We start from the raw sequence: 13,957 nt of genomic DNA, 5'->3' as shown, positions 1-13,957 counted from the left end.
TTCACACGTAAAAGAGCTGTGAATGTCTCGTCTTGGTTTTAGCCTTTGCCTTTGCCTTGGGAATCTGTTTTTAGTCAGTAGACATAAACTAACATGAAGACAAGAGAACTGTCTCTGAAAGAAAAACAAGCAATTTGGAAACTAAAAGGACAGAATAATTAAATTAGAACCACAGCACAAAAGTTTGGCAAAGCACAAACAATAATTTAGAATGTCTTGAAAAAGGACAAAAGCACTAGTTTATTTGGCAATAGACAACGGCCAGGTCGGCCAAGGAAAACGACTGCAGTTCAGTTGATGACAGAAAAATCATCAGAGCTGTGAAGAAAAACCTGAAAACACTGTCAGTAACATCACCAACAATCTCCAGAGTGCAGAGTGAAGGTATCATCATCTAACGTTCGCAGAAGAGCAGACAACAAAATTATCAGAGGTTACACTGCAAGATGCAAATGTCTCATCAGCACCAAAAATCGAAAGTCTAGATGAGAATTTGTCAAGAACTAAAGAGGTGAGCCAGTATAGTTCTGGAACAGTTTTATGGACAGATGAGACCAAGATAAACGTTCACCAAAGCGATGCAAAGGTGAAGGTCTTGAGAAAGAAAGGAAATGCATGTGATACAAAGCATACTACCTCATCTGTGAAGCGTGGTTGAGGTAGTGTCATGGCTTGGGCTCGCATGGCTGCCGCTGGAACTGGCTCACTCATCTTTATTGATGATGCAACCAGGGTTCGAAATAAGCAGTGTCCCATGAGCCAATACTTCCAACAACTCTGTCCTAGGTGGCCCGTGTGGCCACTATCAATTGCCACTTTCAAAATAATTGTATTCACAAAAATTTGTATGGAAAAACAAACTTCTGAAGAGCATAAACACTTTACATTTACATGGGTGAAACTCCTTCGATGTCGCACAGAGATTTTTTTTCTTTTTTTTTTCGAACGACCCATTTTGAGGTTTCTATATTTTCATCATTTGAAAAACATGCCACGATTATAGAGAGTTGAGGTGCTATTCGAAAATGCTGATTCGTTTCTTTACCAATTTCATGTGGATGGGGTGCAATGCTAACACATATTGACTACGATTATGTGAATTACTTCCATGGTAGTTTTTACGAGGTATTTTTGTAGACGTTAGCCCGGTACAAAAACTTGCAAGCTTGCTACTGTGATCAGATGTCTACCAGGCAGGAGAAAGTCTGTCTCTGTCGGTAAATAAGGAAAAAAACACCCATTATTGGATTTTCCCATCACCGTTCCCTCCTAATCCGATGAACTTCACTTCAATTACTGAAGTGCCCTCTTTACATTGCATTAAGTAAAGACAAGCTTCTACTGCGCATAAATAAATACAAAACTTGATCATGTCTGTTGGTCACGGTGAAATTTGTAATCACTTCGATATGAGACCAATTATTCTTAACAAGTAGGCCATGTCTTGACCATATCGAAGTCAGGAGATGTGTCAAGGGAGAAAGCTCTGATTTCCGGTTTGGTGTTGAGGATCTCCATCCATTTGTTGAGACCGCAGAAGCAGGATGTCCAGAGTGGAGTGACCTCGTCTGAATCCAACTTGATGATCAGAGATCAAGCCATTGGAGAAGAGGAAGGATTTAATATCTGAAGCAATGGTGGATTCCATGAACTTGCTGATTATTGGGAGCAGGCTGATTGGTCTGTAGTTGCTAGGATCTGTTTTTGCACCATTTTTGTGTAAAGCGGTAATGTTGGCTGATTTCCAAGCAGATGGCAGAAGACCTTGAGCAAAAGAAAGGGTGAAGAGAACAGAGAGAGGGTGAGATAGGGCGGCAGAGCAGGATTTTAGGACCCATGGGCTGATGCCATCTGGTCCAGTTGCAGAATCAGAGTCTAGGCTTGATACAAACTTCTCAACCTTGTCAGGAGAGAAGGACACAGAGTCCAGGAGCAGTTGGGTTTGACTGGGTAAGGTGGGTACAGAGAGAGATGGGTTTGGGACACATTTTTGAAGCAAACACTGAGTTGAGGCATTCAGCTTTTTGTTGTGCAGTGTCAGCTGTGTAGCCATTTGAGGCAAGCGAGGGAATGGAAGGGGAACAAACACCAGAAACAGATTTGACCAGATGCCACCAGGATTTGGAGGAGGGAGACAGGTTTGAGAGTTCAATCTTGAGATCAGAGAGATATTGTTTCCTGACTCTCCCGAGGGTAGACATGTCGAGGGTCACACACAGTGTGTGTCCTCGTCAACGTCGCCAACTCGAGCACGCAGTCCGGACGCGGCGCTGGTGTTCGCGGGAACTGCTCGGCCGTTGGCGCGAAACAGGCCTCGATGTCCTCACACGCCGCAGCACTCATACTCTCGTCCACGCGCTACCTCTCCCGTCGGCTGTTTCAATCCCCGATGCCAAACGAACAGGGGAACGAGGAGACGAGGCCGGCACGCAACCCCTTGCGCCAAGCACCAGAACGCCGATCGTCCACACTCACTCGCAGGCAGGCTCCAGAGCGAGAGGCCGTCCAACCATGAGAGGAACCAGAACAAGAAGGGCAAAAATGCCGGCTTACGAGTCGTTTTAGCAATCTTCTCGTGACGCCAGCTCTCTCTCCCCGCCAATCAGTGCGTCGCTTCTTCCCCTCCCTTGACCAATCACGAGCTCTTCCTTACTCTGCCAATCGGCGGCCTGCTTCTTCCTCGGCCTGCCTCGATCTCCCCATCAACCCTTCGACCAATCCTTCGCAAGGTGGACGTGGCCTCATCCTGGCTTGCTCGATGTTCCATCACCATGGTGCGCAATGCGCAGCCGCTTCCTGACTGTTCTTCCTGTCAGTTCCATTGTTGTTGTTGTGTTGTTGTGGTGGAGGGGGATTAATTAGTGTTTGTGTGGTGCAACTAATGGGCCTAACTAATGTCTATGGTGTGTTGCCATACGGGACACAGGTATGATCACAGGTTTGACACACCGGGGAATTAACATAATCCCTACAACTACTTTACATGCCCCATTCCTCGTAATGGGGACGAAGATACACTTAATCCGACATTTGGGCTATAGTCAGGTTCCTTATGTTTTTTCGTTCAAAATCATGGTAGATTAGCAAATCTATACATTTTTGGAAACGTTATTACATGGAAAATCTGAAAATCAATGTTTACATTTGCCAATTCCGACCAATTCCATTCGACCAATTCGACCATTCGACCAATCGCTTCGATCGACCATTCGATCGATTCGATTCGATTCGATTCATCGAATTCGATTCGATCGACCATTCGACCAATTCGATTTGCCAATCAATTTGACCGACCTTTGCTTGTGTGGAACAGACTGTGAAAACGATGCGGACTATATTGTCGGATACGACACACAGGACAGTGATGACGAACTCTAAATGGCATATTCTGTAATCGTGTATGTTTGATGCCATTGACTGCCTGTGTATATTTTGTCATTGACTGCCTGTGTAGATGTGAAGTTATACTGACTGCATGTGTATATATGATTTTGCTGACTGCCTGTGTATGTTTGGTGATATGAATTATTGTGACACATTTTGATGTTATTAACTGCCTGTACAAAATGATAACATGTATTTGATTATGCAACTTATCGTGAATATAAAGACAGTATTTTGCAATTCAAAACCTTTGATTCGTGTCTTACCATTCCCCATAGCACTAATTTGATACTTTCATTGGATTCCTTGTCCCTGAAAATATAGGTTTAGTATATTTTTAAAAGTTTTTAGGGTAATTAGAGGCAGAAATAGAACAAAATATGTATTTTACAGTGGCCATTTTGAAAATCCAAAATGGCCGCCATACAGGTATCTCTCCAAATGTAAACATTGATTTTTAGTTTCCTTATGCTATAACCTTTCCAAAAATGTATAGGTTTGCTAATCTACCATGATTTTGAACGAAATATAATTTATTAACATAGTGAACCTGACTACTAGACAGGTCCCTGACTTACTGTACATCGAAGTGGTTCTTGCTACCCACGATCATCGGAGCACCTACCTATGCAGATCTACCTAAATCTATATATTCCCCTACCCCAAAATTCATAACAATACCATTCAATAAAATTAAAAAAAATTTAAAAAAAATCCGTATTTTCCGTATCGATTTTCGAAATCGAATATCGAAAAAATCGAAAATCGAAAAAGAAAATCGATACGGGGCCGATACGGGGCCAAAAAATATTCAAAACACCAAACAATACCATTCAATACAACCACAATAATCGAAAGCACAGAAAAGAAAAAAAGAAGATAACAGGAAAGGAAAGGAATTTAAAACTGTACAATGAAATAAAAATAAAAACAAAAAACTGACCCCACACCAATTCATTCGAAACTAACCTACATATATATCATTAATTCATTCTCATGCACCATGCAGTTCCCATCAAAACACCAAATGTTCATCAACTTATCAATACTTTTCTTTCTTTCAGAAAAACAAAATTAAAGTTTGAGTCTTGCAGATATCAATGTATTCAAAAAGAACATGACATTGCATTGCCCAATCGGCTTTCCCTTCAGTTTTTCTTTCCTCGATAAATAAATTGCCATTTTCGCCGTGGCCACTAAAAACAAAAACAACATATGTGCATGTTCTTTCATATCGTTGAAACCAAAAATAAATGATCGGAGAGAGAGTGTTATATTCATTTTTCCAGACATGCAGTTAAGCCATTGAAATAAAGGCACAAGCCTTGCACAATCAACGTAAGCATGGAGTACATCCTCTGTGCAAACATAGATCGGGCAACACATCGATGTGGGTGCTAAATGATTCACTAATTAGAACGGGATGATCCAGTGTATCAATCGCCACTGGAGATCACCTGTCCTTTTGCTTACCAGCTTACTGTACATGCAGGCTCAGATGGGAGTCCTTCCGGCATAAGCCCTTTCCACCTGGCCACTCCATTTAACGGCGTATTCCCAAGCAGAACAGTAGTACATCATCGATACAGATCTTTACTACGACATTTCTGGAAAATGTTTTGTCCTTCACTAATTGGGGGCAAGTCTCTGTGACTACGCTGTACAAATAAACCAGGAAATCGCCAGTCATTGGATGTCACCAAAACTTCCTAGGTTCATCTTGGTCCAAGTTGAAAGCTTTTTTTGTACTATTTATTTTAGGACTCTTCCAATTATTCTATTTGACCATATTCCAGTCATATCAGCTATCTCCTGCACCGCTTTCCACCCCCAACCAGAATCATGGTGGAGCTGCAACTCTTTGATTATTACCTGCTGTCATAAAGTGTTGATAAAAGTCTCTTCTTCTTGGAATTGAAGGAAAAGGCGGGTTGTAAAAAAGGGGTTCTTCCACAAACATGTTTGTAGCATACAGTCATGTGAAAAAGTAAGTACACCCCATGTAAAGTTTTGACTTTTTCAACATATTTCAACATACAGCTATTTGATCTTCATTTCAACAATATTGTTGTGGTTTTGGAATAAAGGATAATTCCCCCTCGTAGGTAGACGCACCACAACATGAAGCCTCGCGATAGTTCAGTTATTTCTTCGTGAATGTAAGCGTAGTCCTTTCCTGTGTTTAGTTTTGTGTTGAGCAGGCCCGTGAGCAGGGCGGTTCTTTTGGCGATAGCATGCCACGTGGCAGGCCTGAACAAGTCTAGTGAGGCCGAAGGGAGGCGCTGCACGAGGGAGTGGTCAGTAAGCACGAGCCGCCAATCAGGGCTCGAGGGGAGTGGCTAACTACGACGATGAGAGGTGGGGTTTTGGAACATTCAAGTAGGGTCAGGGCGGAGCCATAAAACCCTGCTCCGAGCCTCCCCACCTCAGATGAGACGAGAGATGAGATGAGAGGTCGAGTTCTCAGTTCTCAGGCAGAGTCGTGTGCACGTGAGTCAGAGCCGGAGAGTATCGTGAGTTCAAGTGCTGAGTTAGTTCCCTGCGAGACGAGTTCAAATTCCCTGTGAGAGTGAGTTAAGTTGAGCTTGAGCATGCACGAGAACGCGCCGCAGAAGGAGTGCATTGAATTGCGGTGATCGAGATTGTACACGAACTTTCCCCGAGCCCCGTGCCCTGCGCTCTGCGCTGTATTAATCGCGCGGTCGAGAGGACGATCCGTGCCGGGCCACAGACGCGCGATCTCCTCCTGCCTGCCTTTGCCTGTATACGTGCCGTGAACATCAGAGAGCCACGCCGGGCGAGCTGCCCCGGAGCGGCCGACGGCAAAGCGCGCTTGATGCGCGAACTTCTTCTCTTCTCCCCGTGTGCGTGAGTGGGCCCTGTGTCTGGGATTAAGGTAAGGTTGATTAAGCTTCTGCTCTGTGTCCCCTTTCCTTCATCCCGAATCATTGTAAATAATAATAAATTAAAGAATAAAAAATAATAATAAATAATAATAAAATGGCATCTCTGTTAAAATAAATAAGCTTTGCTGCATCAGGGCCGGGGCAGCTCACCATCATAGAATCCACTATGAATTCTTCATTGTACCAGAGGGTGCTTGAGGATAATGTGAGGCCATCTGTCGGAAAGTTGAAGCTCAACCGAAGGTGGACCTTGCAACATCACAATGACCCTAAACATACCAGTAAATCCACCAAGGAATGGCTGAAAAGAAAGAAATGGAGGGTTCTGGAATGGTCAAGTCAAAGCCCGGATCTAAATCCCATCGAGATGTTGTGGGGGGGATTTGAAACGAGCTGTGCATGCAAGAAACCCCTCAAACATCGCACAGCTGAAAGAATTCTGCATGGAGGAGTGGGCAAAAATTTCTCCCAGTCGATGTCAGAGACTGGTAGACAGTTATAAGAAACGCCTACTTGAGGTTGTTTCTGCCAAAGGGGGCAATACCACCTATTAGAGCCAAGGGTGTACTTACTTTTTCCACAGAATGAAATGGCGTCTCTGTTAATTTTTTGTTGAATAAATTATTATTATTAATTTTTCATTGTTTTTTGTTCAATTAGATCACCTTTATCTATAGATACTGTTTAAATGAAGATCAAATAGCTGTATGTTGAAATATGTTGAAAAAGTCAAAACTTTACATGGGGTGTACTTACTTTTTCACGTGACTGTAGGTTTCCTGCTGGCGACTAATCCAAAGGCTTTGTGCCAGGCGTTCACAAGGCTCTAATAGAACGATGGTAGATGAGATGTGTCAACATGTTGGAGTTGGATGAAAAAAAGCTCAACGCTGTATCTGAGCCCGCTTGCTTTTCGCAACATGTGATAGGCCAGAAGTCGGCTTGGCAGTCGTTCTTTGTACATCAACTGCTGTATGGTGCACAGCCGAAAAGCCATGACATGCCTTTTTATGTCTAAATCCTTGGCCACCTTCAGACAAGGGGAGACATATAACATTTGGTAGTAACCAATGGTGACCACTCCAAAAAAAATCTACCAGTAGCCTTTAGTTGTGCCTCTGGCAGCTGAAGGCAGTTGAACCTATGCTACAGGAAAGAAGCCACCAAATTATTAACCACTAGAACCCTGCCTTTGTAGGAGAGGTGGGGCAGAGCTCGTTTCCACAGTCCCAATCTTTTTTTTAACATGTTCAACAATCCCATCCCAATTTTTGAGGACGTAATGTGGAGATCCCACGAAAAACCCAAGGTATTTGACTCTGTCTTCCACCCATTTTAACTTTGTTGGTAGATGCCCAGGTGGTACCAGCACTGTTCCAGGTGGATTGTTCTTGAGACAGGGAATCCATAAGGCCTTACTCTTGTCCCAGTTACATTTCAAAGAAGAAGTGAGGCAAAAAATATTTAAGCATTCAACAAGTGCAGCGATATCATTCTCATTCTTAACAACCACACAGACATCATCTGCATAAGTCGATACAACCACTGAAGGACTCCCAGGGGATACAGTCACTCCTGAAATATTTTTCCTCAATAAAATTAGAAGTGATTCCATTACCAAGGAAAATATCAACCCAGAAACTGGGCATCCTTGTCTCACCCCTCTTTGAACCTGTACCGGAGAACTGAGTTTGTTATTGATTTTAAATAAACTAAATATATTGGTGTGCAACAAAGTCATGTAGCCCCTAAAGTTGGCACCAAAGCCACATGCTTCTCGCACATGATACAAAAAAACACTATCAAAAGCCCTTTCCAAATCAAGGAATATTATTACAAAATATTTTTCCAAGCGATCACGCTCCATTAAATCCCTGATCAAAAAAATATCATAAATAGATCTGTTTGGGATGCTGTAATTCTGATCAGGGTGGACTAGATCACTGATTACCGTCTTCAACCGACTGGCCAACACTTGACAATATTTTGTCGTCCGTACATAATACGGACCGTACAGACCATCCGCCAATTCTTTATCGGCCGTAGATCTCCAGTCTTTGGAATCGGCAACAACACTCTTCTAAAGCTTAGTGGTAGTTCTCCATGCACCAAGGATGATTCCAGAACATTCAATAATCAGGGCCCAAAAGGTCCCAAAAAGCCAAGAAAAATTCTGCCTGTGGGCCATCAATCCCAGCAGCTTTCCTCGGGTCCATTTCAGCTAGGGCCTGTGTTAGCTCAGGCAATGTAATTGGTGAATCCAGGCCCAGGCGCTGAGGCTCAGTTCGGGATGAAAGGTGAGAAGTTAAAAATTCCATGGTTTGCTCACAAACATTTTGTTTTGCATAAACTTTTGAAAAAAATTCTCTCATGCACAACCTTACATCTCCAGGGTTGGCAACCATGTTTCCTCTAAAGTCTAAAAAAAAAAAAAAAACCCACCTTTAGAGGCCATTTTTCCCCGCAAAGCGGGGGTTGGCCTTTTTCGGGAACCGTGGTTGTTGTTGTTTTTCGGTCCCCTATTTGAAGCAATGTTTTACGGCCGGGTGCCCTTCCTGACGCCAACCCTTTTTGCCGCCTTTAACGACAAACAGGGAATTACCAGTGAACTGGTACTCAATTAGCCGACCTCGGAAGGATGACAGGCTGAGTCAACCCCCCTGGCGTTAATTCAGCGATCGACCGGGATTCAAACCCAGGATCCTTGGATCCTAAGCCGGCACCCTAGCCGCTAGCCCAACACCAGGAATTTCCTCTAAAGTCTAGTACAGAGAAAAAGGTTATGGGTGACTTGTTTACAAAATCCATTTGAAAGAGATTTACTGGGGGTGTCTAATACCTTTATATTGTTTATCCTTAATCTGATTAACACTCTGCTGCTTTCTCCTGAATCGGCTCTCTTTCAGTTGAGCCTTCAATAACCTGTGGTCTCTTCTATTTTTATCTTTAGCCAGTTTACTCTCTAACTGTATAATATCAGCTTCTAAACAAACCATTGTTTGTTTTTTTTACATCAGTTGCATTGGAAACAAAATGTTGACAAAACACTCTAATCTCAGCTTTTGTGTTATCCCACCATAATGCTAAAGAAGAGAAAGAGGGCTTTCTTGAAAGTTGGATGGCCCAAAAAGCACGGAAGGCATCTTTAAACAAAGCATCTTCAAGAAGACTGGTGTTGAATTTCCAGTGTGCACTTGTGCGCAAGGGTTGACGGAAAAAGAGGCCCATGGTAACTAAATGATGATCAGAAAAAAAAATGGAAAATGAACCATGAGGTCATGGAGCCCGCAAGGCAGCCCCTGCTGTAGCCCCTGCTGTAGCGGGGGAAAAAATGGCCTTAAAACGATCATTCATTCATATTCATTTCACGCTAACGATGGTAGGTTAAGTACCCGGCGAGCCAAACTGAGTCTGAAAAGACACACACACACGCACACACACACACACACACACACACACACACACACACACACACACACACACAGTGCTTGTGCAAAAGGCCTCGTTTCAAATTTGTATGGCATTTCGAAAATCCCATATTCTTTCACCATTACTTTTGCTGCTTCCAGCATCCCACCTGTGGTGGTTATCCTGAAATAGCATTCAACAAATCCCCCTCAACAATCAGTTTTACAGACATTATTCTCTCATTCACATTGATAGCATCCCAGCTGTGCCAAATACTAATGAAAACAAAACAAAACAACGTCGTCTCTTCTTCCTGCCTTTTCCTCCAGTGTATGTTTTTTATTTTAATGTATTGTCGCATAACTCCCCTTGGTTAATACCGGGGGAATCACGGATAGCCAATAGCAAGCTTTAACTCGGAGGCAATGCCCAAATGCGACAGCAAATCAGATTCCTAAATGGAGGGCTCCCACACCAGACTTATAACACAGACACAGGAGGAAAATAACGTTGTTGTTATGTTAATGGTGTGATTTATCGTGCACTTAGCTCTGATCAGCTTTGGGGGTGAGGGGGGGGTCTCGCCAGGTCGGCGGTACGGCGCTCGCGGTATGGCGCTCGCACCAGGCCTCGTCACGCCGCAGCGGCAAGTCGCGCGTCGTTTCCGCCTGCAGAACTCTGCACGTCTCCCGATCGCTTCCTGGAGCCCGTCGTCCAAGCACAAACGCACGAAGGAGAGAAACGAAGAAACCAGAGGAGGGAAAGAACAGGGCAAGTTCAGCGGGTCAGAGAGCAAGAGTCCAGGATCAGCGAGCAAGAACCAGTGCAAAGAGAGATCGTCCAGGGCTGGTGAAGGCGTGAAAAGCAAAAAGGCAAGACCCAAAATGTCGGCCAGGGAGTTATTAGTCCCCTACCGGTGTACACCGGAGGGGACTATAGGTTTGCACTCCGTCTGTCAGTCCGTCAGTCCGTCACGCAAAGAACAGTTTTCCGGACTTTTTTTCTAAACTCTTAATGCTAATGATTTCAAACTTGGTACATGGTTTCCTCATGATAAGTTACAGATCAAGTTCAAACTTCACGACGTTTCGATCATTTTTGACAAAGTTATGGCACTTTGAACTTTGGTAATTTCCCCAACAGTTTTCCGGACGACAGACTGCCGGTGGGGGACATGTATTGCAGCGCAATACTCAGAATGCTTGTTTTATCGGCCGTCTCGTGACGTCACCGACGCTTCCCCTCCACTCAGCGCAGTTCAACACTACCTTTCCAGTTCTCCACCTATCAGCGCGCAGTCCGCCTTTGACATCAGTGGTGGTCTTTGCCAATCGGTGCGCTGCTTACTGCTCTCCCTTATTTCCCCAATTGGCGAGTCATTCTTGCTCCGCCCTGGCCAACCAGCGAGTCCCTTCTTACCCCGGCCTTCCTGTTCGTCAACTCCCGCCCAATCACTCCCTCCTGGGCGTGGCTCTCGGTCCGCCCGAGCTATGTGTGTTTGCCAGGCGGGATTGTTAGCCCTGGTGCTTGATGCCTGGCTTCCGGTTGGGTTTTGTTGTTATTTATGTTGTAATGGCCATTATTACCACTTGCGAAGGCGTTACTAGTCCAGTATCGCCGATTTCAATGCATGGTGAAACTGTATAACGCCCGTCACTTTGACTCGATGCCATCATCTGAGGGCCGCGGGCCGCTAATGAGAGCTTGATTGTCATAACAGCCCGCGGCCCGGGTCATGACTTCTGTGACGTCGCGTGTCGTTGACAGACGACAGCATCAAAATGGCTGACTCTCTTTACAATGACAACGACAGCGAACTGTCGGAAACTGAGCTGCAAAACCTGGAGAAAAGTGCGCTGCCAGACTCCACTGTTCATGCTACAACTTACGGAGTGAAGACGTTTTCGATGTGGCTGGAGAAAAGGAACAAAATATGCGATTTTGCATCTGTTACAGGTCGCGTTACAAGGCCCGCAGCCCGCGGCCTTGATTTGGCCCTCAGTGTGTTTGCCTTGAAAAAGTGGTAATAATAGTAATAACATGATTTTGTACGGGCTTTATACTTTTTTATTGGTCCTTCATCAATGATTAGCAGCCCAACATAGCCATTAGTGGCCCGAGGGCCCTTCAATAAAAAAAGTATAACGCCCTACAAAATCATGTTATTGTTCTATTCTCACTAGTGTCTACGGTGCGCTGCCAAACGAGACAAAGGATAAATCACATAGGGCAAGACTTACAAGGGATAATCTATCCTTGTGCCCTAATCTCGTTAACATGCCCCCTCTTGACGGGGACAAATTATACAACTTGATCTGACATTCGGCTAAACAGGTCCTCTACTTATTACATGGGGTGGTTCTTCTTCTTCACGAAAGTCGGTGCATGTTACCTGCACAAATCTACCTGACTCTACATATCACTACCCCCACAAACATAATAGTACCATACTCTTTACAGAGCTGTTGGTGCTGTTGAAGCAGTTTATTGGCAAGGGTTATTCTGGGTGGTTTGCCATTGCCTTCCCAGTATTTTGTCCATGCTCTTTGCTTTTTAAATGCTGATCATCAAACAAGGAAGCAGCATGTACTATTTTGAGGTCTTTGGTATGACTCTGCCAGGGTGTGAAGCACTGACTTCCTCATCCTTTATTAGGTTTCCTTGCACTATTTCCGGTCTACTTTGTCTCTTGAACACAAGCTCCCACACGTTTGTGTTCATCAGAGCACATACAATCCACCTACCTTTTCTTGTCAAAGTACCAACATTCCAAGAACGAAATCTCAACCTCATTTTACCCCTCACCCTAGATGCTTGAACATGAGCTAAGTGACGAGGATGGGCCTAATCACCCACATCAGCCTTTTCTCCAGTAACCGCATGCCCACCTGGCTTGGGTTTTTTGATAGAATATGTTGGATTTTTGTAGGGCCTTATGGGATGACACATGATGGGGTCATGGGAAGAGTTTTTGGCAGAAGTATTGATTATATTGCAAGCATTTGTTGATAGCAATGGTTGCATCAATCTGGTTGTCACAGGTGAAAGCCATGACAAACGAGGGCTACAGGAGATTGTGTAGATGTATCATCAGATGCATTCCTTGACCCCTGTGCCCATTTTGATAACTCTTTAACATGATGATAAATAAAATTATTCTGCTTTTCTTCTTGTGCTTCTGCCTATTGTGATTGTCCTTGTCGTTGCGATTTTTATATGAGTTTAACTTTTGCCCACTTATTCCACAGGAGTGAAGATGACAGGCTACCACGCTTCTCTAGCAGTAAGTCCTTCAGTTTTGAGTTTTAGGTCCTTTTCCAAAGGTGGACATAGATTATGCTTTCATGTCTGTCTCTCTGTAAGCAGGATATTTCAAAAAGTTGTGGATGGGTTGGGCCAAAATGTGGTGGAGAGGTTGGGTCTGTGACGAGGGCGAAATTATTCGATTTTGGTGAACCTCCAGATTCGCATGCTCTCATTGTTTTCAAGTGATTCTTCACCATTGAGAGATAGGGCCAAAAACTATATATAACACGCTGTCTTACAAGGTTATGGAAGGATTCGGATGCAACTTGGTAAACAGGTTGGATGTGTCACAAAGACGATTCGATTGGATTTTAGTGAAGATCTGGACCCGGATACGATCATTTTTATGACTCCGCCCCCGAAGGTGGCCGGAGGCATTATGTTTTCGGGTTGTCCGTACGTCCGTATGGGCTAAACCTCGTTTTTCTCAGCAACCATATGTCCGATTGAGACGAAACGTTCAGGTTCGGGTTGACACCCTTTCAGAATGTTTTAATCATAATTGTGACGTCATAGTCACAATTGAACATGAACATGAAATTATTACTCGGAAACTGCTGAATGGAAAAATTTGAAACTTGGCACATTGTCAAGTACTCCCTCCCAATGGCAAACAAAAGCATGATAATGATGACGTCATAGGTGAAGTGGAATACCAACCAATAATGTTTTAATCAAATTCCTTATCCTAAAAATCTGAAATTGCATGCACATTTGTGTTGAAATATTAAATTTATGACATCATAGGTCACATGGTTTGGCAGCAATATTGCATTGAACCTAAAACTTTAAAAAAGCATCTTCTCCCAAACCACCAAATCGATTGAATCGAAACTTTACATGTGTCATTGACTAGGCATGGGGATTAAAACATGATCACGAAAACATCATTGGTCACAGAGTGTGGTCACAGACAGCCATATTGGATTGAAGGAAAATATTAAATAATTATA

General features: G+C 43.7%; 1 protein-coding gene across 2 annotated transcripts in view; it reads left to right on the top strand.

The window, feature by feature from the left end:
* The window catches only part of LOC137434811 (ribosomal oxygenase 1), a 152,396-nt gene that overhangs the window by 65,109 nt on the left and 73,330 nt on the right, over positions 1-13,957 (top strand). For both annotated transcript variants that reach the window (XR_013624632.1, XM_068127933.2), the window contains exon 8: positions 12,947-12,981. Coding sequence is in view for 1 of the 2 variants with exons in the window: in XM_068127933.2 (XP_067984034.2) it covers positions 12,947-12,981 (35 nt within the window). In the remaining variant the exon portion in view is untranslated. The remainder of the gene's footprint in view (positions 1-12,946; positions 12,982-13,957) is intronic.

Source organism: Myxine glutinosa, chromosome 9, assembly GCF_964187855.1.
Source record: "Myxine glutinosa chromosome 9, kmMyxGlut1.1, whole genome shotgun sequence".
Taxonomy (NCBI): domain Eukaryota; kingdom Metazoa; phylum Chordata; class Myxini; order Myxiniformes; family Myxinidae; genus Myxine; species Myxine glutinosa.
Note: the sequence above shows the minus strand (reverse complement) of the source record. Positions and strands in the feature narration are given on the sequence as shown.